This window comes from Aspergillus neoniger, assembly GCF_003184625.1.
Source record: "Aspergillus neoniger CBS 115656 unplaced genomic scaffold BO87scaffold_3, whole genome shotgun sequence".
Lineage (NCBI taxonomy): Eukaryota > Fungi > Ascomycota > Eurotiomycetes > Eurotiales > Aspergillaceae > Aspergillus > Aspergillus neoniger.
In genome coordinates this window covers 510,450-531,231 of record NW_020291131.1, presented here as the reverse complement: position 1 = coordinate 531,231, position 20,782 = coordinate 510,450, and the positions used below count along the sequence as shown (strand labels likewise).

The 20,782-nt window shown below is 49.3% G+C and overlaps 11 protein-coding genes across 11 annotated transcripts; 7 read left to right on the top strand and 4 right to left on the bottom strand.

Annotated features, from left to right (window-relative positions):
• Window positions 1–513: 513 nt before the first annotated feature.
• BO87DRAFT_131117 (uncharacterized protein) lies at window positions 514–2,546 on the bottom strand. The gene has a single exon (XM_025618047.1). It carries the CDS (start codon window positions 2,336–2,338, stop codon window positions 722–724), a length of 1,617 nt encoding a protein of 538 aa, XP_025484147.1. The 5' UTR covers window positions 2,339–2,546; the 3' UTR covers window positions 514–721.
• A 1,837-nt stretch (window positions 2,547–4,383) lies between these two features.
• On the top strand, window positions 4,384–5,740 carry BO87DRAFT_455394 (phosphotransferase family protein; the record flags this gene model as incomplete). The annotated part of the gene is made up of 2 exons (XM_025628633.1): window positions 4,384–5,062; window positions 5,121–5,740. The coding sequence occupies exons 1-2, from the start codon at window positions 4,399–4,401 to the stop codon at window positions 5,738–5,740; spliced, it is 1,284 nt and encodes a 427-aa protein (XP_025484146.1). The 5' UTR covers window positions 4,384–4,398.
• On the top strand, window positions 5,627–6,358 carry BO87DRAFT_372778 (uncharacterized protein). Its single transcript, XM_025622375.1, has 2 exons — window positions 5,627–5,983; window positions 6,046–6,358. The coding sequence occupies exon 1, from the start codon at window positions 5,792–5,794 to the stop codon at window positions 5,969–5,971; it is 180 nt and encodes a 59-aa protein (XP_025484145.1). The 5' UTR covers window positions 5,627–5,791; the 3' UTR covers window positions 5,972–5,983; window positions 6,046–6,358.
• Window positions 6,359–7,789: 1,431 nt separating this feature from the next.
• Window positions 7,790–9,270, bottom strand: BO87DRAFT_298693 (putative protein kinase; the record flags this gene model as incomplete). The annotated part of the gene is made up of 5 exons (XM_025619070.1): window positions 7,790–7,962; window positions 8,044–8,209; window positions 8,280–8,578; window positions 8,644–8,972; window positions 9,026–9,270. 5 exons carry the CDS (start codon window positions 9,268–9,270, stop codon window positions 7,790–7,792), a joined length of 1,212 nt encoding a protein of 403 aa, XP_025484144.1.
• A 281-nt stretch (window positions 9,271–9,551) lies between these two features.
• Window positions 9,552–9,825, bottom strand: BO87DRAFT_421777 (uncharacterized protein; the record flags this gene model as incomplete). The annotated part of the gene is made up of 2 exons (XM_025627075.1): window positions 9,552–9,721; window positions 9,795–9,825. The coding sequence occupies 2 exons, from the start codon at window positions 9,823–9,825 to the stop codon at window positions 9,552–9,554; spliced, it is 201 nt and encodes a 66-aa protein (XP_025484143.1).
• A 750-nt stretch (window positions 9,826–10,575) lies between these two features.
• BO87DRAFT_298821 (alpha/beta hydrolase) lies at window positions 10,576–11,773 on the top strand (the record flags this gene model as incomplete). The annotated part of the gene is made up of 5 exons (XM_025619074.1): window positions 10,576–10,778; window positions 10,804–10,852; window positions 10,924–11,048; window positions 11,126–11,321; window positions 11,393–11,773. The coding sequence occupies 5 exons, from the start codon at window positions 10,576–10,578 to the stop codon at window positions 11,771–11,773; spliced, it is 954 nt and encodes a 317-aa protein (XP_025484142.1).
• A 552-nt stretch (window positions 11,774–12,325) lies between these two features.
• On the top strand, window positions 12,326–13,474 carry BO87DRAFT_421775 (MFS general substrate transporter; the record flags this gene model as incomplete). The annotated part of the gene is made up of 3 exons (XM_025627074.1): window positions 12,326–12,375; window positions 12,432–12,634; window positions 12,684–13,474. 3 exons carry the CDS (start codon window positions 12,326–12,328, stop codon window positions 13,472–13,474), a joined length of 1,044 nt encoding a protein of 347 aa, XP_025484141.1.
• A 153-nt stretch (window positions 13,475–13,627) lies between these two features.
• On the top strand, window positions 13,628–14,913 carry BO87DRAFT_412482 (haloacid dehalogenase-like hydrolase). The gene has a single exon (XM_025626500.1). It carries the CDS (start codon window positions 13,893–13,895, stop codon window positions 14,787–14,789), a length of 897 nt encoding a protein of 298 aa, XP_025484140.1. The 5' UTR covers window positions 13,628–13,892; the 3' UTR covers window positions 14,790–14,913.
• A 42-nt stretch (window positions 14,914–14,955) lies between these two features.
• BO87DRAFT_455388 (uncharacterized protein) lies at window positions 14,956–15,809 on the top strand (the record flags this gene model as incomplete). Its single annotated transcript, XM_025628632.1, has 3 exons — window positions 14,956–15,544; window positions 15,603–15,708; window positions 15,764–15,809. Exons 1-3 carry the CDS (start codon window positions 15,445–15,447, stop codon window positions 15,807–15,809), a joined length of 252 nt encoding a protein of 83 aa, XP_025484139.1. The 5' UTR covers window positions 14,956–15,444.
• Window positions 15,810–16,210: 401 nt separating this feature from the next.
• BO87DRAFT_130988 (uncharacterized protein) lies at window positions 16,211–17,993 on the top strand. Its single transcript, XM_025618045.1, has 2 exons — window positions 16,211–16,272; window positions 16,324–17,993. Exons 1-2 carry the CDS (start codon window positions 16,258–16,260, stop codon window positions 17,665–17,667), a joined length of 1,359 nt encoding a protein of 452 aa, XP_025484138.1. The 5' UTR covers window positions 16,211–16,257; the 3' UTR covers window positions 17,668–17,993.
• On the bottom strand, window positions 17,722–20,561 carry BO87DRAFT_455387 (MIF4G domain-containing protein). The gene is made up of 2 exons (XM_025628631.1): window positions 19,107–20,561; window positions 17,722–19,057 (listed from the first exon to the last, which is right to left on the bottom strand). The coding sequence occupies exons 1-2, from the start codon at window positions 20,527–20,529 to the stop codon at window positions 17,862–17,864; spliced, it is 2,619 nt and encodes an 872-aa protein (XP_025484137.1). The 5' UTR covers window positions 20,530–20,561; the 3' UTR covers window positions 17,722–17,861.
• Between the last annotated feature and the right edge of the window lie 221 nt (window positions 20,562–20,782).

The following is a 20,782-nucleotide window of genomic DNA, read 5'->3' as shown; positions in this document are numbered from 1 at the left end:
AAAATGGGAGAAGGGGGGGTGTGAAGAGTGAAGCATTGTGCATTATTACCTCGGTTGGTGGTGTTGATGTTGGGTTGATGCCTATTCTACACTACTATTGTGAACATACCCTATCTTGGCCTGCAAGACATGGCTAACCCGGTCTTTTCGCCTTCAGCTGATAAGACTACCTTCATTGTGGCTGTATAGTGGACGCCGCAGCTGAAACCCGACCATAGAGCAGTCGCCATACTCAAAGTACAAATTGTGATTAACAACCCAAAGTACTAAAAATTCAGGACGTGGCCAAGAGGGCGAGAGTGACAGGCAAAAGTGTTTGTGTCTGGACCGAAGGGATCGACAAGGCGCTTGATGCAAGCGTGCAGCAAACTATCGAAGTGGCGCCTCGAGCAGCTTCAACCGCGCACGAGCAACGAATTCACTTCCGTTCTACTGTTCTTCGGGCAGCTTAATTGTCAATTTCCGATCCTCCGAAAACCAGGTTCGGTAGGTCATCGTTGCTTTTTTTGACCCTTTTTCTGTTCCGCTTCTTTTTCTTCTTACACGCAGTTTCTATTTGCTAAGGCAAATGTTGGTTTTGCAGGGCACCCCTGAGCGGAGTTTCCTCTGCCCGAAATTCAAGTTCATATGTAAGATGTCAAATCAAGTTCAAATTAGATGAAGGTAAGCGAAAATAAAAAGTTAATAAGCGTGGAAAATCCTTATCCCTCTTTGTCCCACATCAGAAATGCAATCCCAGAGCGACTCCCAGGAATGATCGCAGGAACGAGACTAAGCTCGGAATCCATCCGGCCGACGACGAAGAATCCGAAGGCGGAGGATGATGACCTCCAGGGCCACCAGGCCGGCCACCCCAATAGCTCTGACCTTCGCTTTCGGGCTTCGTTGCATCGCGACACTGCGGATGATTGTAGTCTTCTACAGTTCCCATCGGCCAGATGGGCACCACGCAGATCTCGTGGTCGGCGCATCCGCTGCATTGCTTCCACGTTGTCCAGGCCAGGTACTCCATCAGATCCTGAAAAAGCCCAATCAGCGTGCTGTAGTCCGTCTCCTGCCAGCCCTGGACCATCGTCTCACATATCCTACGAGTGACTGCATGCACAGCCGTCGCCGCCACCCCAGCATCGCCATCACCACTGAACGCCCCGCCCGGAATGAACTGCATGGAGCAGCGCTCGGCCTCTTCTTCCCCATCGCGATCCTCGTAGTCAACAAACGGACCCAGCACCTTCTCAATCTTCGCGTGGATCTCCTCCACCGTCGACAGCTGGCCCGATGCAAAGTAGCGGATGTCATGCGCGTACCGCTCCACCACCATATCCGTGACAGTCTGCCAGTTGAGTGTAGCCTCCTTGGCCTCATGTTGCATAACCAGCTCATTCAGCGCTTCTCTGATAGGGATCAGCTGCTGGGACGTAAACTGCGTCAACCGGGGCAACGTGAACGTCTCATTGACCGAATGGAACAGGTCCAGTCCATACGTATACGCCGACACGAAGTTGTCATAGTTTAGCGTCACCCGGTTACCTCCAATCCCATCATACCGCGCAGCAATCGCCTTGAACCACAATGCTCCATCTCCTTTACTTACAGGGCCCCCCTTCTTCTTCTTGTCATCCTTTCCACCACCGCCGGGTCCCCCAAACGGGTAACTCGGTTTCGTCCGCGTCACCCTGACTTCCTTCAGATCCCTAGCAAAATCACACAGAATGATCTCAAACCCAGCCTCCATGCGCAACATCCCATCCACCCGGTCATCCCATTCCTCTTTCGCCATGCGACAGAACATGTTCGCACGTTCGCGGTCCCCCATCATCTCTTTTTCGCCTACTTCATCCCGGAACAGGACCCGATCCTCGAAATCAAGCGTCCCGTTGTGTGTCTTTCCAGCTGACATGCCATCGGCGTAAAGTAGTCGCAGATCCTTAGCAGCGACATAGGTATGTAACCAGCCAGAACTTTTCTCTTCTTCCGTTTCTTCATCGCGCTTCCTCAACTCCTTCCTCTTCTTATCATCATCGTCTTCACCCGGATGGGGTCCCATATGCGCCCTCGCGAACACCATCGCATGTTCCGGCTCGAAGGCAAGCCACTCCGTGCCGTTGATAGGGTCGGGGATCGAGGTACCGTGGTAGAACTGCGTGCCGGCGGGAACGCTGGCAAGGAATAATGACATGCCGTTGTGTTGGAGGGAGGAGCCCCATTGTCGCATGGAGGAGTGGATGGAGTTGAAGATGTGGTTGGCATTTTGTGTTGTTGATGGTGATGCTGCTGTGGCGGTGGTGGTGCTAGCGGCCCATAAAAGGGACGATAGCAGGAGGGGTTTAACACCCATGCTGTATACAGAGGTAGGTGTTTGGTGTTGGTGTAGATGAAAAGCGGAACCGGAGCCAAGAAGCAGAAAAAAAAAAACAATTTTTATCTTATCAGGGGGTGCGGGCAGATTTAATACTCATGGCTCCATCGCAAAGATAATATTAGGCACCGGTGATGGGGCTGAATCAGGATAAACTACGTAGATAGGTAGATAGATAGGAGGCGATAATATAGAGAGTCCCGCAGTAAGGGGCCGCGTCAGCCAACAGAGACAGCGACTAGCGGTGGGTTTTTGGGTTAGTTAGCCCAGTGAGTTGAGTGGTAGGGTGGATGACGAGTCACACACACGGCGGTTAAGATGCTGTTAAGGAATGCTGCTACTTGCTGCGAGGGGGGTGTGTGTGTGAGAGAGAGTGGGATGGGCAGCCAATAGTGATGAAGTATCTAGACAAATGGGTAAGAAAGCTCGGGGGTAAGACAGCAGCAGCGCATGTGAGGCAGAGTTGTTATCGAGAAAGCATCTCCGATAGCAATTCCGACTGGCAATGGCAGTGGCAACCGGGAAGTGAAAAAGGCTTGGTGTTCGGCAGATTGTGGATCTGGTTTGCAAGTCAAATCAATCAAATCAGCCTTACCGAATGCGGTTGCCTAGAAGCGAGGAGTTACGTAGTACTAGACTCCTGTCTTGTCTGTTCTCTGGAAAGCTGTAATAAGATGAACCGTTTATAAGCACTAATATCATTTATTCCGTATTTTATTCTACAGAGATAAGGTGGTGAGTGAGAAATGTAAGACCTTAAACCATCATATAATTGTATCTTAAAATAAATCTTATTCTAAAATTTTCCATTCCGTTCCTCGGAGTATCTGTCGGATATTATCCTGCCGGTCGGGTTTGTCGGATATATCCTCTGGAATAAGCAACCTACGCCGAGAGTTCTGAGGTGAGCCAGCTTCGGATTACCGAACGGTGGACTATGGGAAGCTTGGGTCGGGTAAGGGTTTAGAAGGTGGCTTGGGCTGTTCGCCTTTAAGGAACCATAGTTGAGCATCACTCGGACATAATTATATCAATAGCCCGAGGGCGTGTTTGTCGGCAAGGCAAGGTACATTTTCAATTGCCAGTCTTAAGTCCGAGTTATTGTTCAACCTTGCTCGTATTATATATACAAGCCACCAGGAGGGCTAAATTGATGTGCTGAATCCACACAACATCATCATATCGACAACCCGTGAGCTTTCATGGTTTGAAGGACATTGCGATTTACTACTACTAGTTCTGGTACAAATAGAATCGAATTAGACATAGAGTATTAGTACTAAGTTGCTCACCTCCCATTTCTTGACTATGCAGATATTTTACCTTGATGCTTTATCCTCGTGCTAAGTACTCCGACCATGAGCTCCAACACTAGGGTCACGTATGCTTGTAGTGGCAAAGCATAGCAACAGGTGAAGATGACCGAATGCCATCTGGTGCACCTTAATTATGTTGTGCTTGACGCTTGGACCCTGTCTTTCACCTGCGGGGCTTGTTATGGTCATCCTGGTGTGGGGAAGCAAGTAAGCAATGGTCCATTCTTAATGTGATCTGTCCTGCTCAAAACTGCCTGCAATTGCACATACAACAATGCTTCGATCCAAATGTTACTCTCTCTACTTTCGGGTTAAATGCTCCCTTGGAGAAGCGCTCAGCAATATACTATGGAGTAAGCTATATTGAGCTATATGATTCTATCTCTAACTATTCAGTTGTAGATGCAATTAGTAATCGACTAGAACCTAGGTCTTCTGGAATCTATGACCAGGCCAGTCTCAAGAAGCAAGTGTGCCTTTTCTCAATCGGTCATCTTGAAGATTGACTGAAGTATACTTTAATTGCAGCACTTTGCTGAGTAGTACTAGTATATGCGTTGGATGGAGAAGCTGCCTCGGAGACGCCTGAGGCACAGAACCTCGTGCTGCCCGACCACGAAACGGACCAAAGTCCCCCTTACTTTTGTCCACCTCGCGCCTCTCGATCGGTTTCCTCACCAAACTTGTATCTCTCACTTATCAACTGAAGCCTACACTCATGTAATGGACACGAACGCACTTGTCGACCTTATCCATGAGGTGCAGGGACAGATCTGGGTTGATAAGGTGAACGAGACCCACAGATTGGGTCGTCTCTGTTCGTGGGTGTCTACATTCCATCCCGACAAACTTCCTTGTAACCTCGAGGGTACATTCCACAATGGCGCATTCAACGCCGGCCTGAAAATGGTCTTCAGCGACAACACTACCTGGATGGTTCGTTTCCCTCGCGTGGGGAAAATCTGCGACGACTACACCAATGAGAAAGTGGCGATGGAGGTGACGGCCCTGGGCCTCATCCGCGAGCAGACTGCCATCCCCGTCCCGAGAGTCCGCGCGTGGGGTCCCGCTGCCAGCAACCCACTTTGTCTCGGTCCGTTTATTATAATGGATTTCATTAACTGTGTGAGTCTTAGTGATCTCCTGCGGGATCATAATGCCGAGCGCCCCAGCCGACTTATGAGGGAGGACATCAGCGACCATGATGTTGAAATTATCTATAGACAGATGGCGGTGATCATGCTTCAGCTTTTCAAGGTTGATTTTGACCAAATCGGCAGTCTGCCTCCGCCGGCACTGACTGGAGCCCATTGCTCTAATTCACTGTCACGGCCGCTAACATTCAAGGCACACAACATCCTACAGAATGGAGGAGTGAACACTTTCGGTATATACACATAAAATCCAGTGAGTTCATGCTAGTTCGACTAATCTATGATTCCAAGGTGACCGAACCAAGGGGTTTGCGACAACGACAGAATATTTCCAGTACGTTATCAGTCAGGACTGGGAACAGCTTGTTCACCAACCAAATTCAGTCTGTGGCCAATACGATGCCCAGAACAAGTATGTAGCCTTTAAGGCACTGAGTTCCTTACTACCAGACTTAATCCATCCGAGATATGACCATGGCAAATTCAAGTTGATATGTGACGATCTCGGTCTTGCCAATCTGATTGTCCGCAGTAAGGATGATCTCACTGTCGTTGGAGTAGTAGACCTCGAGTGGTCCTATATAGGACCCGCGCAGCTGTTTGGCTCGGCACCCTGGTGGCTTCTCCAGGATAGACCAGTTAATAGCGCCTGGGACTACAATGGCGAAGAGCCACCCCAGATAGCTACAAGGTACTTCAAGTACCTAGACAAGTTCATACGGCTTTTAGAGGAAGAAGAGGAAAGAACTCCAGGCTACGAAGAGAAAGAGCTTTCTAGACTCATCAAGTGGTCGCAAGAATCTGGAGCCATGTGGCTCCACATACTCCTTTCCTCCGGCTTCAACGACCACCGCAGTTTTCCTTTTACGAAGCTTCGACAGCATTTTGGGACCGATGGCTGGGCAAAGTGAGAGAAGGGATTTAACTGTGCAGAAGAACTGTAGGCATTCGCATCGCGAAAGATGGGAGAATTGGACAAGTATGACGATGACCTAGAGCAGGTCGAGGAGAACAAATCTCTCATGGACAGCGGGAGAATGACCAAGGAAAAATTCATTCTCGCCGCAGCAGCAATAATAGAATCTCGCAGCTCCTCATCATGTGTGGTGGAAGATAAAGCATTGAATGACAAGGTACTGTAATACATGTCATGACTAATTCGCTTGGCTTCCAGGTTACGAAGTTGAGGATGGCCGTAGGGATGGGGTGAACTGACCTCAATGGGTACGCCAATGTCTTCAGCGGGAAACGATAGTTTAAGAACTGTTTCAACCGTAACACCGGCGCCTTAATAAAAATAATGAAAATGCAGGAAACCATACTCCGGAGAAGCACCATGCAGGTCCGGAAAGCCAAACCCATTGGTTGAATACCTCGGTTAAAGAGCACAGAGACATCTCTTCGCTACCATACCAGCAGAAGAAACGAATGAATAGCGTATGCAGACTTAGTTCCATGAGATATCTTCATCGCTGCTAGAAATGGCAGAGAGTATCTGCAGATAGTTTGATACAGGATTCACGATTCAGGGTGATGCTTCTGACGGGACACGAAACCGCACTATATTGCGCGATTTTTTCTTATATCAAGGATTTCGGAATGCACCGGTGAATCAACAGTCCAATGAACGAGGGAATGGAGGTCTGACATGTGGAGATGGTGTTGATATTAGCGTCGCCCTAAAAGGCAGATCAATCCAAATGTAACATCGGGGCCAGACATCCGAGACATCACGTTGGGTCAGCCCAATCTGACCAGCTCCTCCAGACCAATGTTTAACGTCTGGGATAAAGAATACCAGGAATCAAAAGCCCCTCATCGGGAGCTTGGACATATGGATACATCCATTACTCATGTGCATCATGCGTAGGCGATTGTCTGCCATGTGTCATTGATGAGTACTGGAGACACTCGGCCACTTCATATATATATACATTTAAATAGGCCTAACCCTATCATACAGGAAAGAAAACATCGTGTAACAAGAAATATATAATATCAAATGAAGCCATGAGCGAGGATCTACCGATGTAAGAAAGACGTCTTCTAAAGTACCGACGACCATGGAGGTCACTGATGTAATGGCCATCGTCTCGAAAACCCGTCTTGTTCTGCTGATCGGTCGCGAGCGAGGTCTGGAATTGTCTTGATTTTCTAGCGTCATGTTGTTGTCTATAAAAGAATTCCGCGTCAGTGATGTGTTGTCTGTCATGCTGTGGTATGTTAATCAATTGGATTTGTTCCGAGTTAATCTGCCGTACAGGGAGGAAGGGGGCGCGGTGCTATTGAACTCGATGACTATACCTGACTTACTAGTAGACACTAGAGGTGGTCGAGAGTGTGAATAAGAATAATTAATTGTTTCTGGAAGAGGAGGATGAAGTTGTGTAGGAGGAGTAAATGACTCCGGCACAGAGACTCCTATATATGGGGAGCTGACGGTGGAGGCCTCTCCACCTTCCGCCGATCCAGGGCCACGCTAATTTCTCACCAGACGGGCCGCTCTAGCCACTTAACGTTGAAATCAAAGGGCACCTGGTTAAGTTAGGTCGGCTTAGCTTTTCGGAATTCCTGATATTAGATATAGTCCACCCAAAGTACGATTATGGCAGAAAAGGCACGGCGTATCAAGGGCTAATATTGCTGTTACCAGGAAGACTACTAGAGATACGGAAGTTTCCATATTCGAATTAAGAACTAAGGATGTCAGTAGTCATGCACTGTTTGGTTGATACAATTGCACAATTCTCAGTTCCATACCATTATACTAGTTGGCTGTCTCTACTGGTATGGTTGCAAAGTATTGAAAACATGTGTAACCTGGAGCATCTCTTATAATGGTGAAAGGAACACCGCATTAGACTCCGTCTTGTCACACAACAATACTTTGAAGTTCATCGCGAAGTCCACTCAGTCATCAGCTATGCAGAACAAAAGTATAGTCGTAGTTGTCAGCTAGCTCAGCCTCTCAACCAAGGATCCTGTAAAAGCTCCTTGGCTGTTGCTCTTTCCTCGGGCAGCCAAGTAAGAGTCTTTCGCAGGAACTGTAGAAAGCCAGACTTATCACTGAGTCGAGATTCTAACCGTTCCATTGTTCGATCAAGCGGAATAGGCGCAAGGCCCAGCCACTTTCCTATACAGCAGACATCAGCAGGGAGCAAAAGGGACAAGAATAATCGGTAAATTGCAATGTCAGCTGGTAGATACTGCTTACCATCGGAGTCCCAAAAGTCGCTTCTCCTTTTCTGGTTCCTTCTTAGAAATTCGGGGGGAGGCGGTCCTAGTGCAGCGATTATTTGTGCGAGATGTGCAGCATCATACAAATCACCATCTTCATCTCGTGCTGTGAAAAGATTTCTCGACTCTAGAAGATCCCAGGCCTGCAGTCCATTTCAGTTATCACAAAGCTGTCACAAAGTGCCATGCTGGCTAGGAGGAACTGTGACCTACCGTAAGACCTACACTCCAGATATCGACAGGGTAACTCCAACCTATATAGAGCAATGTCTCAGGTGCCCGATACTCCAGCGGCATGATATCACCGCCGTGGGGCCCTGGGCCAATCCGTGTCTCACCAAAGTCAGACAACAACATTGGACCTACTTGAGGACGCATCAGGCGTGATAGATAGATAGTCCGAGTGGGAGAGACCGGCTTGCGAGGTACTAGTGAAACAAGTTCTTCGTGTTCCAGTGCACTCAGCGACTGGTTATCATAGGCTCCAAGGAGCAGATTTCCAGGATGTATATCTATTATGGGGTTATGTAGTTCACTCTTTTAAAAGCTTGCTTGCTCGAAGGAAAGAAGAATATACCAGTGTGAACAACCTGTCCTTGCATATGGAGAAAGTCCACCGCCTGTAGAAGCTCGGTAATGGCACCTTTCACCAGATTCTCATCAAACCCATCCGGTCGGAACACTACCTTCATGTCACGCAGACTCATCTGCGCGGCCTCGAAGATAAGGACTATATGTGTCCCATCTGGACTGGAAACAGTGAAGGAATCTAATAACTTGCGAATGTTGTATCGTCCCTGGTGTGAGCTTGTTTGTAGCTGTTGCTTCGCGTGATCATAGAATGGGAGTTCGCGGTGGACCGAAGAAGTATGCACATAGACTTTCAATGCGACATATTGGCCGTTTCTATGCAAGACAGTTTAATGGTAAAAAAAAACATTAGAGTCTTTCGAACATACATCAAATCGCGGGACAGCCATATAGTTGATGAGGAGCCAAAGCCCAGTTTTGCCACTGTTTGATAGCGGTTATGGAATATTTCACCCAGTCGAACGGGATAGAATCGGTGTGCTTTGTAGTCTGGTAACTCTTCCTCTTCCACCTTTTGATCAGACTGGATAATGTCGAAGACACTAGTCAGGAACTTCTGTGCATTCTGAGAGATTTTCGGTGGAATAATGGAACCCATCGCGGAGGACTTCATTGATGATGGTGATGATGATATCGCTCTCCAAAGAGACATTCTTAATGCTGGGGCAAATACAAACAGTGTTGGGGATCGTGTGCGGTATACGATATTGTTAGAAAGAAAGCGAGCTGCGGAATTTCTCCTAACAGCTAATACTGATGGAATCATGGCTACTAAGCAGAATGATTCTATTCTAGTAGATGAGCGAGTGAATGTTGGTGAGTTGACGCGGCAGGTCCGGACCATTTGGTCACTGCCCGCATCATGCCAAGACCTCTGTGCCCTGAAACCACACTTCAACCTTCGCATGTCAATAAGGCTCGAGGACCGTATCGATCGAACAGTGGTCCGACCTGGACTCCAAGAAATAGAGTCAGAAACACGAAAATTGCGGTGATCCAGCCAACATCGCGGATGCTGTATTCGGCAAGCTGGTGCTCGCTAATGTAGTCCTGGACAGTGCCAACTAGGTATTCAAGTCAGCTGTTCGTAGTAACTTGGGTCTTCATGTAAATGAGGTCATGACATAGTTGACGTACCTGCTGCTTCAAATCCAAATGACGGGAACATCAGCAAAAAGGATCCCAAGAGGCACATCCATGCCTCTCGACCACCTTCGGGGAAGGCCTGGCTGACTCCGGGCCCATCTGCCGGTTGCTCGGTGTCATAGATGCCAGCCAGTATGAGATCTTAGTTCAAGCTCTTCGGTAAGCAGAGAAGAGTCCTGCCGGGCCGACCGACGCATTTTGCATATAAATTATAAGAGTGATATTGAAACGATGTAAATGCTGCATTCCCGTAAAGTTGGAGGGCGCTCAGTCATGAGCCCTTCATTATAAGAGTTGCTTGCGTGTGGGTCTCAAAACGAAGGGGGTCGTCACCGAAAGGGCGTGAAGTACATAACTCGGTTCCGATAGAGAAGTGACCCAGACTATTAAAAGCCCACGCCAGTACCGACATAATCAGGTCTTGCCCTGCTTATGAAAACCAGAAGAACAAGGGTGATACTGTGTAGCACAGCAATAATATACAACTTGCTTGTCCTGATTACAAACAGTAACAAGACGGAGGGCCCGAGATCTTCGGATTCTGCTACCGAAACAATAGCGTTACCAGAAGCAACGTAATATTACATGTATGTATAAGGGATCGGCGCGTCAATTTCCCTGAACACCCGCAAATCTCTCCCGGAAGAACGAGACAGTAACGGACTCGTTAACTAACTATTCCTAGCGATAAATTCGTTAAATACATTCTTTAATCAATGCAAGCGACACTCCTTACTCTCTAAGCTAACCAGTCAAGACCATATTTCCCTCAATGTTGCACTCAAGACATCTCTGCCGGCATTTACATACCGCGGCACGACGAATCCCATTAGCTTATGAACTCCATCGACCACCTACCAGCAACGCTTCGACAAGCCATAATGCTACTCCAACCAGGCCAATTCTCTTCCTGCATGGATTTCTAGGCTTAAAGCGTGAAAATCGACATGTTAGCAGGGAAGTATTTCTGCTTTTGTTCTGTCTATGTTCGCCCTAACAGTCTCAACAGACTACTCGCTAAAGATCTCTCCCGGCCTGTGTATGCTCTGGTATGTACCTTCCTTCTCTGGGTGACCCGAATAGCGATGTACTTCAAGTAACAAACTGAACCTCCAGCCAGGATATGCGGAACCATGGCGAATCCGGTCATCATCCAAAACACGACTATATGGAGATGGCACTGGATGTCAAATATTTCATCGAAAGACACCAGCTTCGATCGCCGACTGTTATTGGCCACTCCATGTATGCATCGACTGTACTCACTTAATGCTCCCCGTTCCCGAATAGTATAGTATTGTGTCTAACACATGGGTTCTCAGGGGCGCCAAAACAGCATTAACCCTATCTTTAGAATCTCCGACCCTAGTTAAGGACGTAGTGGCGATCGACAATTGCCCAATCCGCTTGCCACTGGAGTCAGACTTTGCTCGGTATCTGGAAGGATTGGCGAGATTGGGAGACGAACGGATCACGGACTATTCGCAAGCTGATAGGATCTTGACTCGATATGAAAAGGTTAGATGCCGTGCTTTGTGATGGTATTGATTCTGCAGCTTTCGAAGGTAGGGCTAAAAAGGAATCTACAGTCTCCTGCCATACGGGCTTGGCTCATTAGCAATCTTCACAAGAAGCCAGATACACCTTTCCTCCAACTACGTGTGCCCGTCGAAACCTTGAGCACAGCCATAAGACCTCTTGGCGAATTTCCTTATCGTGTAGATGAGGGGAGCGAAGCCATTAGGCAATTCAATTGTCGTGTGCTCTTTCTGAGAGCTCTTCAGAGCAACTTTATCCCTGAATCAGCACTGCCGCTGATAAAAGCATTCTTTCCGTCTTCTGAGATCGTGGATATCGACTGCGGCCATTGGATCGTTCAGGAGAAGCCCGAGGAGTTTCGTAAAAGTGAGTTGCATACCCTTCGCTTTGTATATTGTTGGGTAGAACTGACATACGTACCCGGGCTTTAGTTGTTGGTAGATTTCTCTTAGCGCAGGGGAATTAGCTTGGTTCATCTCCTATTTGTATGGAGGTGCTTCTTTCCGGTTGTTGTCATCCGAATAACCCTTCATGCTATTAGGGTAGTAACTCCGGTGCTGTGAAGGAGGCAAGCGAAAAGTACCTTCCGTGTTGAGGGACTAGGAGGGAGAGGTCTTTCCTTCTTAAGCCGTGCATCATCACACTTCAAGTCATGCATTTTAGTGCTCTTCTTTTGACAGTACTTTGTTCGAGTTCCTGCTAAGCAAGTAAGCGAAAATTGCGTGCCATATCACTCACTGCCAATTTCTCAGCCAAGGACACAATACTATGCGCAATGTCTCTGAACATGATCCGAGCTATCTCGTCCTCTGCGAGGCGGAATGTTCTCAATCTGATCGGAAAAGTGACCAAGGACGATGTTCGCAGAATCAACGGATCTTCTGGAGATAACTGGGTTTCCTCCGTGCGGAAAGTCACAGATGATGTGGAGTCAAAGGTACAGATCCACTGAACTTATGCACCTGCTATCCAACCGTTCGGCGATGCTGATTCATGAAACGCAATACGACACGGTCACCGGATACTTCATTCAGTAGGCGCTATTTACCATCTTACTTGACGGTCCGGAATTGATAAGAACTGGTGTAGGGGTGCTAAAGCACACAATTCCTCCAAAGTTCCGACAGACGACAAGAAGGTCATTACCGTTGGTTTTTACAGTAAAAATGGCATACGGCTGCTTAGTGGGCATGTCCACGAAGATGGCTCTTACCAGCTATTCGAAAGTCGAGCGGGCAAGGAAATGGGGAGAGGACAAGGAGTGGACGAGAAATCCACAGCGGAGGAGTCTGGTACTGATAGCAAAGAGTAAGTGGGATGGCATGCGCATTGATTAATCAGGCATTTGTATGGGCGGGTCATCGGCTGGAGGTGCTACCATCCCAGTAATCCTACGGACCCTGTTCTCAAATTACGGTTGGACGTGGTCTATCCGCGTTATCGCCTTTATAGCTTTGGGATGCTACGCAGCAGCAATTATTCTAGTCAAAGGCCGCCTACCAGCTGCCAGCAACAGCAAAGCAACAATCGACTTCCGGGCCTTTGGGTCCCCTCGACTTTGTTTTTTGACTGTGGCAGTCTTCTCCTTGGAATTCATCATCTTCGGCTGCGCGGCACTATTGCCGACATACGTCCGCTTTGCTGGCTTTCCAACAGACGTGCAATTTTACTCGCTCACAGTCCTGAACTGCTTTGGCTTAGTAGGAAGAGTCCTTCCCGGATTTGCGGCCGACAAGATCGGCCGTTTCAACATCCTGCTCTGCCTAGTCCTACTCACGTTTATCATAATGGCAACGGTCTGGCTGCCTGTTGGCTCTCACGATGTGAGGACTCTATACACTGTGGTGGCTATCTTTGGATTCGGATCTGGGGGGTGGATCTCCCTTGCTCCTGTATGTGCTGGCCAGCTCTGCAGGACCGAAGAGTATGGTCGGTTTTACGGTACCCTATACTCCGTGGCTTCGTTCGGGGTTTTATTGGCTGTTCCCGTGGGAGGTGACTTGTTGCAATCGACCACATCCCAGATTCTTATCGGGTTTTACTCGGCTGTGCTCTTGGTCGGGCTTGTTGGTCTGATATTATCTCGATGGGCTCTGCTGGACTGGAAGTGGAGATGGAAGGTTAAAGTATAATTCCTCCAAGAAGGATGTATGATCTTGTCTGCCAAACTGCTTAGTTTATGGAAGATTCATAGCCTAAGTATTCCAACAATTATGGTAGTAAATATAAATGAATTTATCGTTTTTCTCCTGCTCTTTCAGCCCTCTGATGATGAACATCCCCTACTCTTATAGTTAGAAGTCACATGACTGACTCGATAACAGGATGTTATCAAACACCGATACAGCTCCTTCCTGCTCAGGCCGATCATCTCCAATCCAACATTCTCTTTCATCATTGTTCCTTCAAATTGAATTAAACGAACACTAATCGACATCGATCATATACACATTATATTGTCGCATTTTGCATAATTCACAGTCAAACAAATCAATAAACACCACGAACATCACAACCCAAACAAAACCCCGACTTATCCAGGAACCAACTATGCGCCCCCGCACCCTCCTCCTAACCATGGACGCATTCAACACAATCTTTCATCCGCGCCACCCCATTCCCGAACAGTACATATCCGCCTTTAACTCCTTCAAACTTCAACAATCTCCTGAGCTCACACCATCCATCCTTCAACCAGCCTTCAAATCCGCTTACAAAGCGCAATCCCGCCACCGACCGAACTATGGCCGCGCGGATGCCATCCGCGGCCAATACGGCGGACCAAGGCAGTGGTGGGAGGAGCTCATACGCACCACGTTCCAACAGGTCTTGGCAGATAAATCTACCAAATTACCAGAGGAGCTAATCCAGGGCTTACTGGATCGCTTCGCAAGCTCGCAAGGCTACGCGCTCTACAACGACGCGGGCGAATTATTCCAACGCCTCAGGCAAATCAAAACCACCGGTCAGAAACTGGGTGTCTTTGAGAGGATAGTTGTGGGAGTCCTCTCCAACTCAGATGATAGGGTGCCTGCTGTGCTCCAGTCATTGGGGCTGAGTGTAGGGAAGGGAAGAGCGGATCAGGAAATCGAGAGTTTGAAATTACCGGGTTTCGAGGATCCTTCTAGTATTTCCACTGGTGAGTATGGAGAGAAGGTTGATGATATTGATCTCGTGATCACGAGTTATCAGGCTGGAGAGGAGAAGCCTAGTCCGGTGATCTTTGACGTGGCTGAGCGGCAGGCGAGGAGGCTGGTAGGGGCTAGTGAGGAAGGTGGTGATTGGGTGCGTGTTCATGTGGGCGATGACTATGACAAGGATTATCGTGCTGCTGTTGATGCGGGGTGGAAGGGAGTTTATGTTCCCCGAGATGAAGGTGGGGGGAAGGAGGGGGTGGAGATTCGGTCGTTGGTGGATTTGATCCCGATCCTGGAGGGGATGAAATAGATTGTGGCTGTTCAGGTGTACAGTAAGATGGCTTGATTGGTGTATATATCACTTGGAAACGGTGTGACTTGGAGACATAGTTGTGTGATGCACTACTATACGAGTGACCCGGCGAAGTATGCCCACCCGGATACAACGGCTGCTTAATACTACCACAATACTACAAACACAAGACACCTCCCCTGCCAAGTACTTTTGACCATAGTACTCCGAGTGATCGCCAACTTGTCACAAAAAGCATGGACCTCAACCAGACCTGCAGGTGGCCATCCGCGCAGCGTCGGCAATCGCACTGGCCAGTTGCCAGTTAGTTGCCTGGCACGCCAAGCAATGCCCAGATCCCAGCATAGGGACTATTATAGGACGATGCCTGGATGGCGACACAATTAACTATGACGCATCCCTTGGCGATCTGCTGGTCTATCTTACAAATCTATAGGTCCCTGTTTGTCCCTCTCTCGAGGGAGAGCACATTATTTGTGCAATCATATGATGGTGCAAGGGGAACCCATGATGTAATGACGTCGAAAGGGGGGGAATCAACTGCATTTATTAACCCCGATATTATCCACCAAATTGCTGCAGAATCTAGCTTCTTTCTTCACCTAAATATCACTAAACTATAACTAGAGAGTTACTACAAAACCATATCAATATGGATCTCGTTCAGAAGTACGGCCACCTCAAGCACGATCGACGTCGGAGCTCCCTGCAGCAGCAACTCGCGGAAGAGGAACGCCACCGGAATCAAATGGGTATGTTGATACTATTCTTGTCACCCATTTAATATAACATATGCTGATGAGGAGTTAGCTATCAACTCACTGTTAGGGAGCTTTGGGGGTTCGGCAAACGATCATCCAGACCGACGATCCAGTGGTGCGGGGAATATGGCGAGCATGATTGAGGAGTTCAATAAGTCGGTGTTCCCCTGTACACACACAACTATGGAGTGAAGCTTACGGCTCTTGCAGACGGAAATCAGTGTCCCCAGATACCAATGTCGAGCAAAAAGAGTGATGCAATTATCTATACTGTTGGGTGATGGAGCAGGGCGGCTATTGTGGTTAATGGAGTAATGGGGATTATGAATATCATTTGTCGAAAACAACACATCAGTGGTATGAATTCAAAATGACTATAAATATCATTACTATAACATACTTTTTTCTTGTTCAAATCGTAGCCCAATATAGTTACTATCTGGACAAAGCTCAATGCTTGGTCATGCTGGGATGGATGCTCGAGCTCACAGCGAGGGATATCAAAGAGCCAATCAGACAAAGCAGATCATATAGCAGATCAATACCATATTGGGACTAGTTTATGTCAGTACTCGAGTGACCGCTTTCCCAAAGAGGCATGATAATGACCAGTCAAATGATATCACGGTGGATGCATCAACTTATCTACTCACGCGTCTCGATATGTTGTCGCGCAATTGCTCCTCCCCACTAGCTTATCCTAAATGCCCCCGGTAGCTGTACGCGCATCCCCTGTCAATATCCATATAGATCTAGCTAAATCCGTCTAGACGCCCTTTCGTGCCTCCTCCCGTCGCAGCGCAGGCCCGCAATTCGCGTCAACCCCGCGGTTCTTCCTCTCACAAACACCTGCTTCATCGAGGCCATCTCAAGAGATCGACTCCATTGACCAGGATGACTTTGCGTATGACACCCCTGCTCCGTCTGCACGTAACATAAAACGTGAGAGAGAGCAGGTACCCACTCCTCGCCCGAAAGAGTTCATTGAAGACTCGGACCAGCCAGACGATGACGCTGCACCTAACGAAGGCGAGCTTCAGAGCAGCTCTCCACCAGAGCCAGGGGAGCTCGACGCCGCCTTCGATGAAGTATTCAGTTCTATAAGGGGCCGTCAAAAGAGACGTCGCGTCTCTGGGCATAATGAAGCTGATAACACTCCCTCCGTTCAACGACGGAGACCCGCCGACAGGATCCTGTCATCCTCCCCGGATCCTCCAGCAACAGCAGCTGACGAGACAACTCTATCGGTACAATTCCAAACACCAAAGCAAATACGTCCAGATCCGGGATTCCGGAAACCAGTGCGGCCTGCGGAAACACCACATCCTGTAACCCCAGCAAGCATCAACCCCTCCTCTCTTCAACCCCGTCGTTTCGTGCTATCCGCGTCGCAACTACCCCCAAGTAGCCAGACTCAAGTCAACACCGCAATACCACCCTCGACCGCAACTCCAGTCCCGAGCTCACAGCGGCGGACACCAGCATTCGTCCTGCCTCGCTCTCCTTCCCCTCAGGAGGACGACGATCCCACCGGCATCCCCACGCCGTTCTCACCATCCTCTCGTGCTCTCCGGCGGCGCGGCCGTCACCGTTCCGCAGCACACAACTATGTTCCAGGTGGCATGGCGGCAGAGGTGCGCAGCTGGATTCTCGAAATGGGCGCGAAAAGAGAACAGCAACAAACGAGTCCGAGATATTACGGCAGAACGGATCCACCTTCACTGGACACGTACGCGATAGCCATCCGGATAACTTGTGCTCGTCAATCGGTTCTGTCGAGTTGCGGCGCTCTGGCGTTCGCACAGGGCCACGCCGTGGATTCTTCTGAGAACAACGAGACGGATACTCAGACCCAACCTCTGATCAAGAACGTGCTCCTTCTCGGACCACCCCGACAAGAGAAGTCCCGGCATGCAGCGACTCACATCCCCGACCTTGGACCGGGCGATGTGGTCGGAGTCTTGCGGGGACTCGCGTGGGAGATAGGTCTAGGAGAGCGTGCTCCTGCTTTAGAATTAGGCCTTGACCTCGACGGTCTCTCGCAATCGGACCGTGCACACATGCAAAGTGCAGGTAAATGGCACGTGGGAATGGAATGGGAACTAATCTCATAGGACCATTCATTCGGTTGAGCATGTACATTATTTGATACCCAAACACGCAACAATGCAATACTTGAACATTATGCTGAACATTCATTCCTCGAATGAAATGCAAAAGAAATGAATCTATATATGCAAGCTTTTACCCCCTCAACACCATGACCAAAACGCCATACCCACACTGCACAAAACACATATGTACATCATCACTCCGCATCCCCTTCCTTAACCACAACCTTCAAAGCATCCACCGCAACCTTACATCCCCACTTAACAACCTTCAACTCCTTCCCAGACGGCACAATATCCGTCTTCGCAACCACCTTCCTCAGGAAGAAAATCAACCCCTTAACAATCTGCGGCGTTTCTCTCGCGCGCAGGAAAATCTCCAGAAGCGCCTTCTCATCCTGCTCATCCTCATCCTTCGACTTCGACTTCGACTTCTTCTTCTGCTTCTGCGACTGCTGAATCACACTAATCAGAAGCAATTCCACAAAGGCCTTGCTCTTCGGCTGCAGGTACGCGAAGTTCAGAATCTTGAGCACACCCAGATTCAACGTCCCGTCTGCGATAAGCGACCCGTACATCTTCGCCAGGTTGACGATGGATTTCATTTCGAGTTTGTTCTGGTCGTCTTCGTCGTCGAATGCGTCGTCGTCATCGCTATCGTCCATGTCGCCGGACTCGCCCATGCGTTTGAAGATGTTCCATAGCGTGTACATGAAGGATACTTTGATGCGACGGCCCATTTCGCCACAGAGGCGCTTCGCGATGAGCGTGTAGTAGGGGTTGTGGGCTTCTTCTTCCATGGCGCAGTGGGTCAGGACGCGGGGGATTTCGAATTCCTGGGCGCGCTTGAGACGGAGTTTGAGGAGACGGACGTGTGCGTCCTGGTAGTCCGTTGCGGACATGATGGCGACGAAGATGGAGCGGCGGACGTCGGTGTTCATGCGGTGCGCTTTGGCGATGTTGACGAGATCGGGCTCGGAGTCGCTGTCTGAGACGTCGGCGTGGGTGTTGTTCGCAGGAAGGCCGTTGAGTTCCTTCCGGGCAGATTCGAGGGGATCTTCGCGCCAGCTGGCGCCGACGAGCCACCATTTGCCCTTCTTCTCGGAGTTGTGGATATCGGCGCGGGAGATGCTGATGGGTTCGGAGGCCCGAACGACTCGGGTGTTGTTGAGAGAGCCGAGAATCTTGCGCATCTTGGTGATGTGTTCGGTGCTGATGCTGGCATTCACGTTGGACTTGAGCTTGTTGTTTTTGAGGTCGGTGATGGTGTCGATCATGAACTTCGTACGGACGGAGAGGGCGGCTTCGCCGGCTTTGGCGACGGCGGGCTGGATGAGAAGGACGATGTCTTTGAGGGAGGAGGGGTCATCTTGTCGGAGTTGGGGTCCGGAGTCTGGTGTGGTTAGTATGAGGTTGAGAAGGGAGGGACGGGCATAACGTACTCCGGATGATCTTGAGGAGCAATTCGGTGTTCTCCTCGTTGATTTCTTCCAGGAAGAGCCGAATGTAGTCGAAGACAAGGGGACTTCCAATGACATGGAAGTTGTATAGTTGCGACAGGAGAGAGATCAGGTTGATGGTCTCCTTTCCTTCGAACTTTCCTCGTTCATCGCCGCGGGCATCGAAGGTCTCGACGATCTTCTGCACAATTTCTGCGCCAAAGTCCGTACCCACAATCTTGTACACTGCAGCAATGAACCCCGCATGTAGAATGATGAAAGTATCCGATAAGGCAGATCTCTCGCAGATCAAACCGAAAAGCAGAGAGATCAAGGTCGAAGTGACGTTCTGACGAGGATGATCCCGGTAGAGCTTCTCGAACTCCGCGAGGATAGAGACCATATTGGCTTCAGACAGCTTGTTCAGGTGACCCTGGGCCTGTCTCCGCAGGCGAACAAGAGACTCATCCTCGGAGTTGGAGGCAGCGCGAAGCGAGGGAGGAATGTACTTCTGGGGACGGCTTTCAGCTTCTCTGACTGGGGCGACGTAGGGATTTTCCTTCTTCTTAGGAGCCGGCTCCTCTTCCTCTCCTTCTTCCTCATCTTCATCGAAATCACCCACAGAATCATCGTCATCAAAGCCCTCAAGTCCATCTCCCATATCACTATCATCTTCCTCCTCAGAATCCTCCTCCTCAGGCTCCTCCAAGCCCTGTGCCTTTCTCCGCTTACTCCGTAGCCACTCATCAGCCTCCCTCTTGCGCTTCCGACCCTCATCCGCCGAGTCCTCATCCAAATCGCCCAGCAGATCACCCAGACCATCCTCTTCGAAAGATTTGGGGAGCTTCTTGCCCTTCTTCAGACCAAGCTTCTTCTCCAGCGCAGCAATTTCCGCATCATCTTCTTCGAGCTTCGATTGAACCGTCTTCGATACGGGGCGTCGCATTGTCACCTCGTCCTCATCCTCATTCTCATCAAGATCAATATTGTCCTCCTCCTCAGAGCTCTCCTCAACCTTTGCCTTCTTCAAAATAGACTTGGGCTTCTTCTCCTCCTTAGCAGAAGTAGGAGCGGCAGCCTTCCCCTTCGCCGCTTTCGCCTTAGCAAGTTTCGCCATAACATCACCGGCATCCTCATCATCATCCCCCTCATCTAAATCAAACTCATCAAAGTCCCCCATATCCTCATCCTCATCCTCGTCATCATCATACCGACCCCTCTTCTTCGGAGGCGGTCCCCGCTGGTGGTGCTGCTGTCGCTGCTGCTGCTGAGGCTGCTTCTTCCCGGAGCGTTCTTCTCGACGGCGCTCTTTCCGCAATGCCGGACCGTTGCGCTTATTCTTCTTCTCGCCGTAGGTATCTCTGATTCCGAGCTCTGCGCGCAGGTCCCTCGGTAAGGAGGTCGTATTATGTCTAGGACGTCGCATGGTGTGTCTCCAGATTAATGAAAGTGTTGATGTTGATTGAGGGTTGAATCTGAACTTTTTTTAATGCCGATTCAAAATTGGTCCCGCGGAGGCGGAGGACGGAGGCGGTGAGAGCCAACCTAAACTGACTTTGGGGGGTGGATGCGTTTATCTCCGCTGGCTGGTCTTTAGCTGTTACTATCGCTGAGTAGTTATAGTTGGTTTGCGTTTTACTGCCAATTGAGCTGCCAATCTTAACTTCAGCACTACGGTC

Coding starts and splice junctions, on each gene's coding strand:
- BO87DRAFT_412482 (XM_025626500.1), top strand. CDS start 13,893: ATGCGCCCCCGCACCCTCCTCCTAACCATGGACGCATTCAACACAATC.
- BO87DRAFT_131117 (XM_025618047.1), bottom strand. CDS start 2,338: ATGGGTGTTAAACCCCTCCTGCTATCGTCCCTTTTATGGGCCGCTAGC.
- BO87DRAFT_372778 (XM_025622375.1), top strand. CDS start 5,792: ATGGGAGAATTGGACAAGTATGACGATGACCTAGAGCAGGTCGAGGAG.
- BO87DRAFT_455387 (XM_025628631.1), bottom strand. CDS start 20,529: ATGCGACGTCCTAGACATAATACGACCTCCTTACCGAGGGACCTGCGC. Junction 19,058..19,106: donor GCTCCTCAAGATCATCCGGA/GTACGTTATGCC, acceptor TAACCACACCAG/ACTCCGGACCCCAACTCCGA.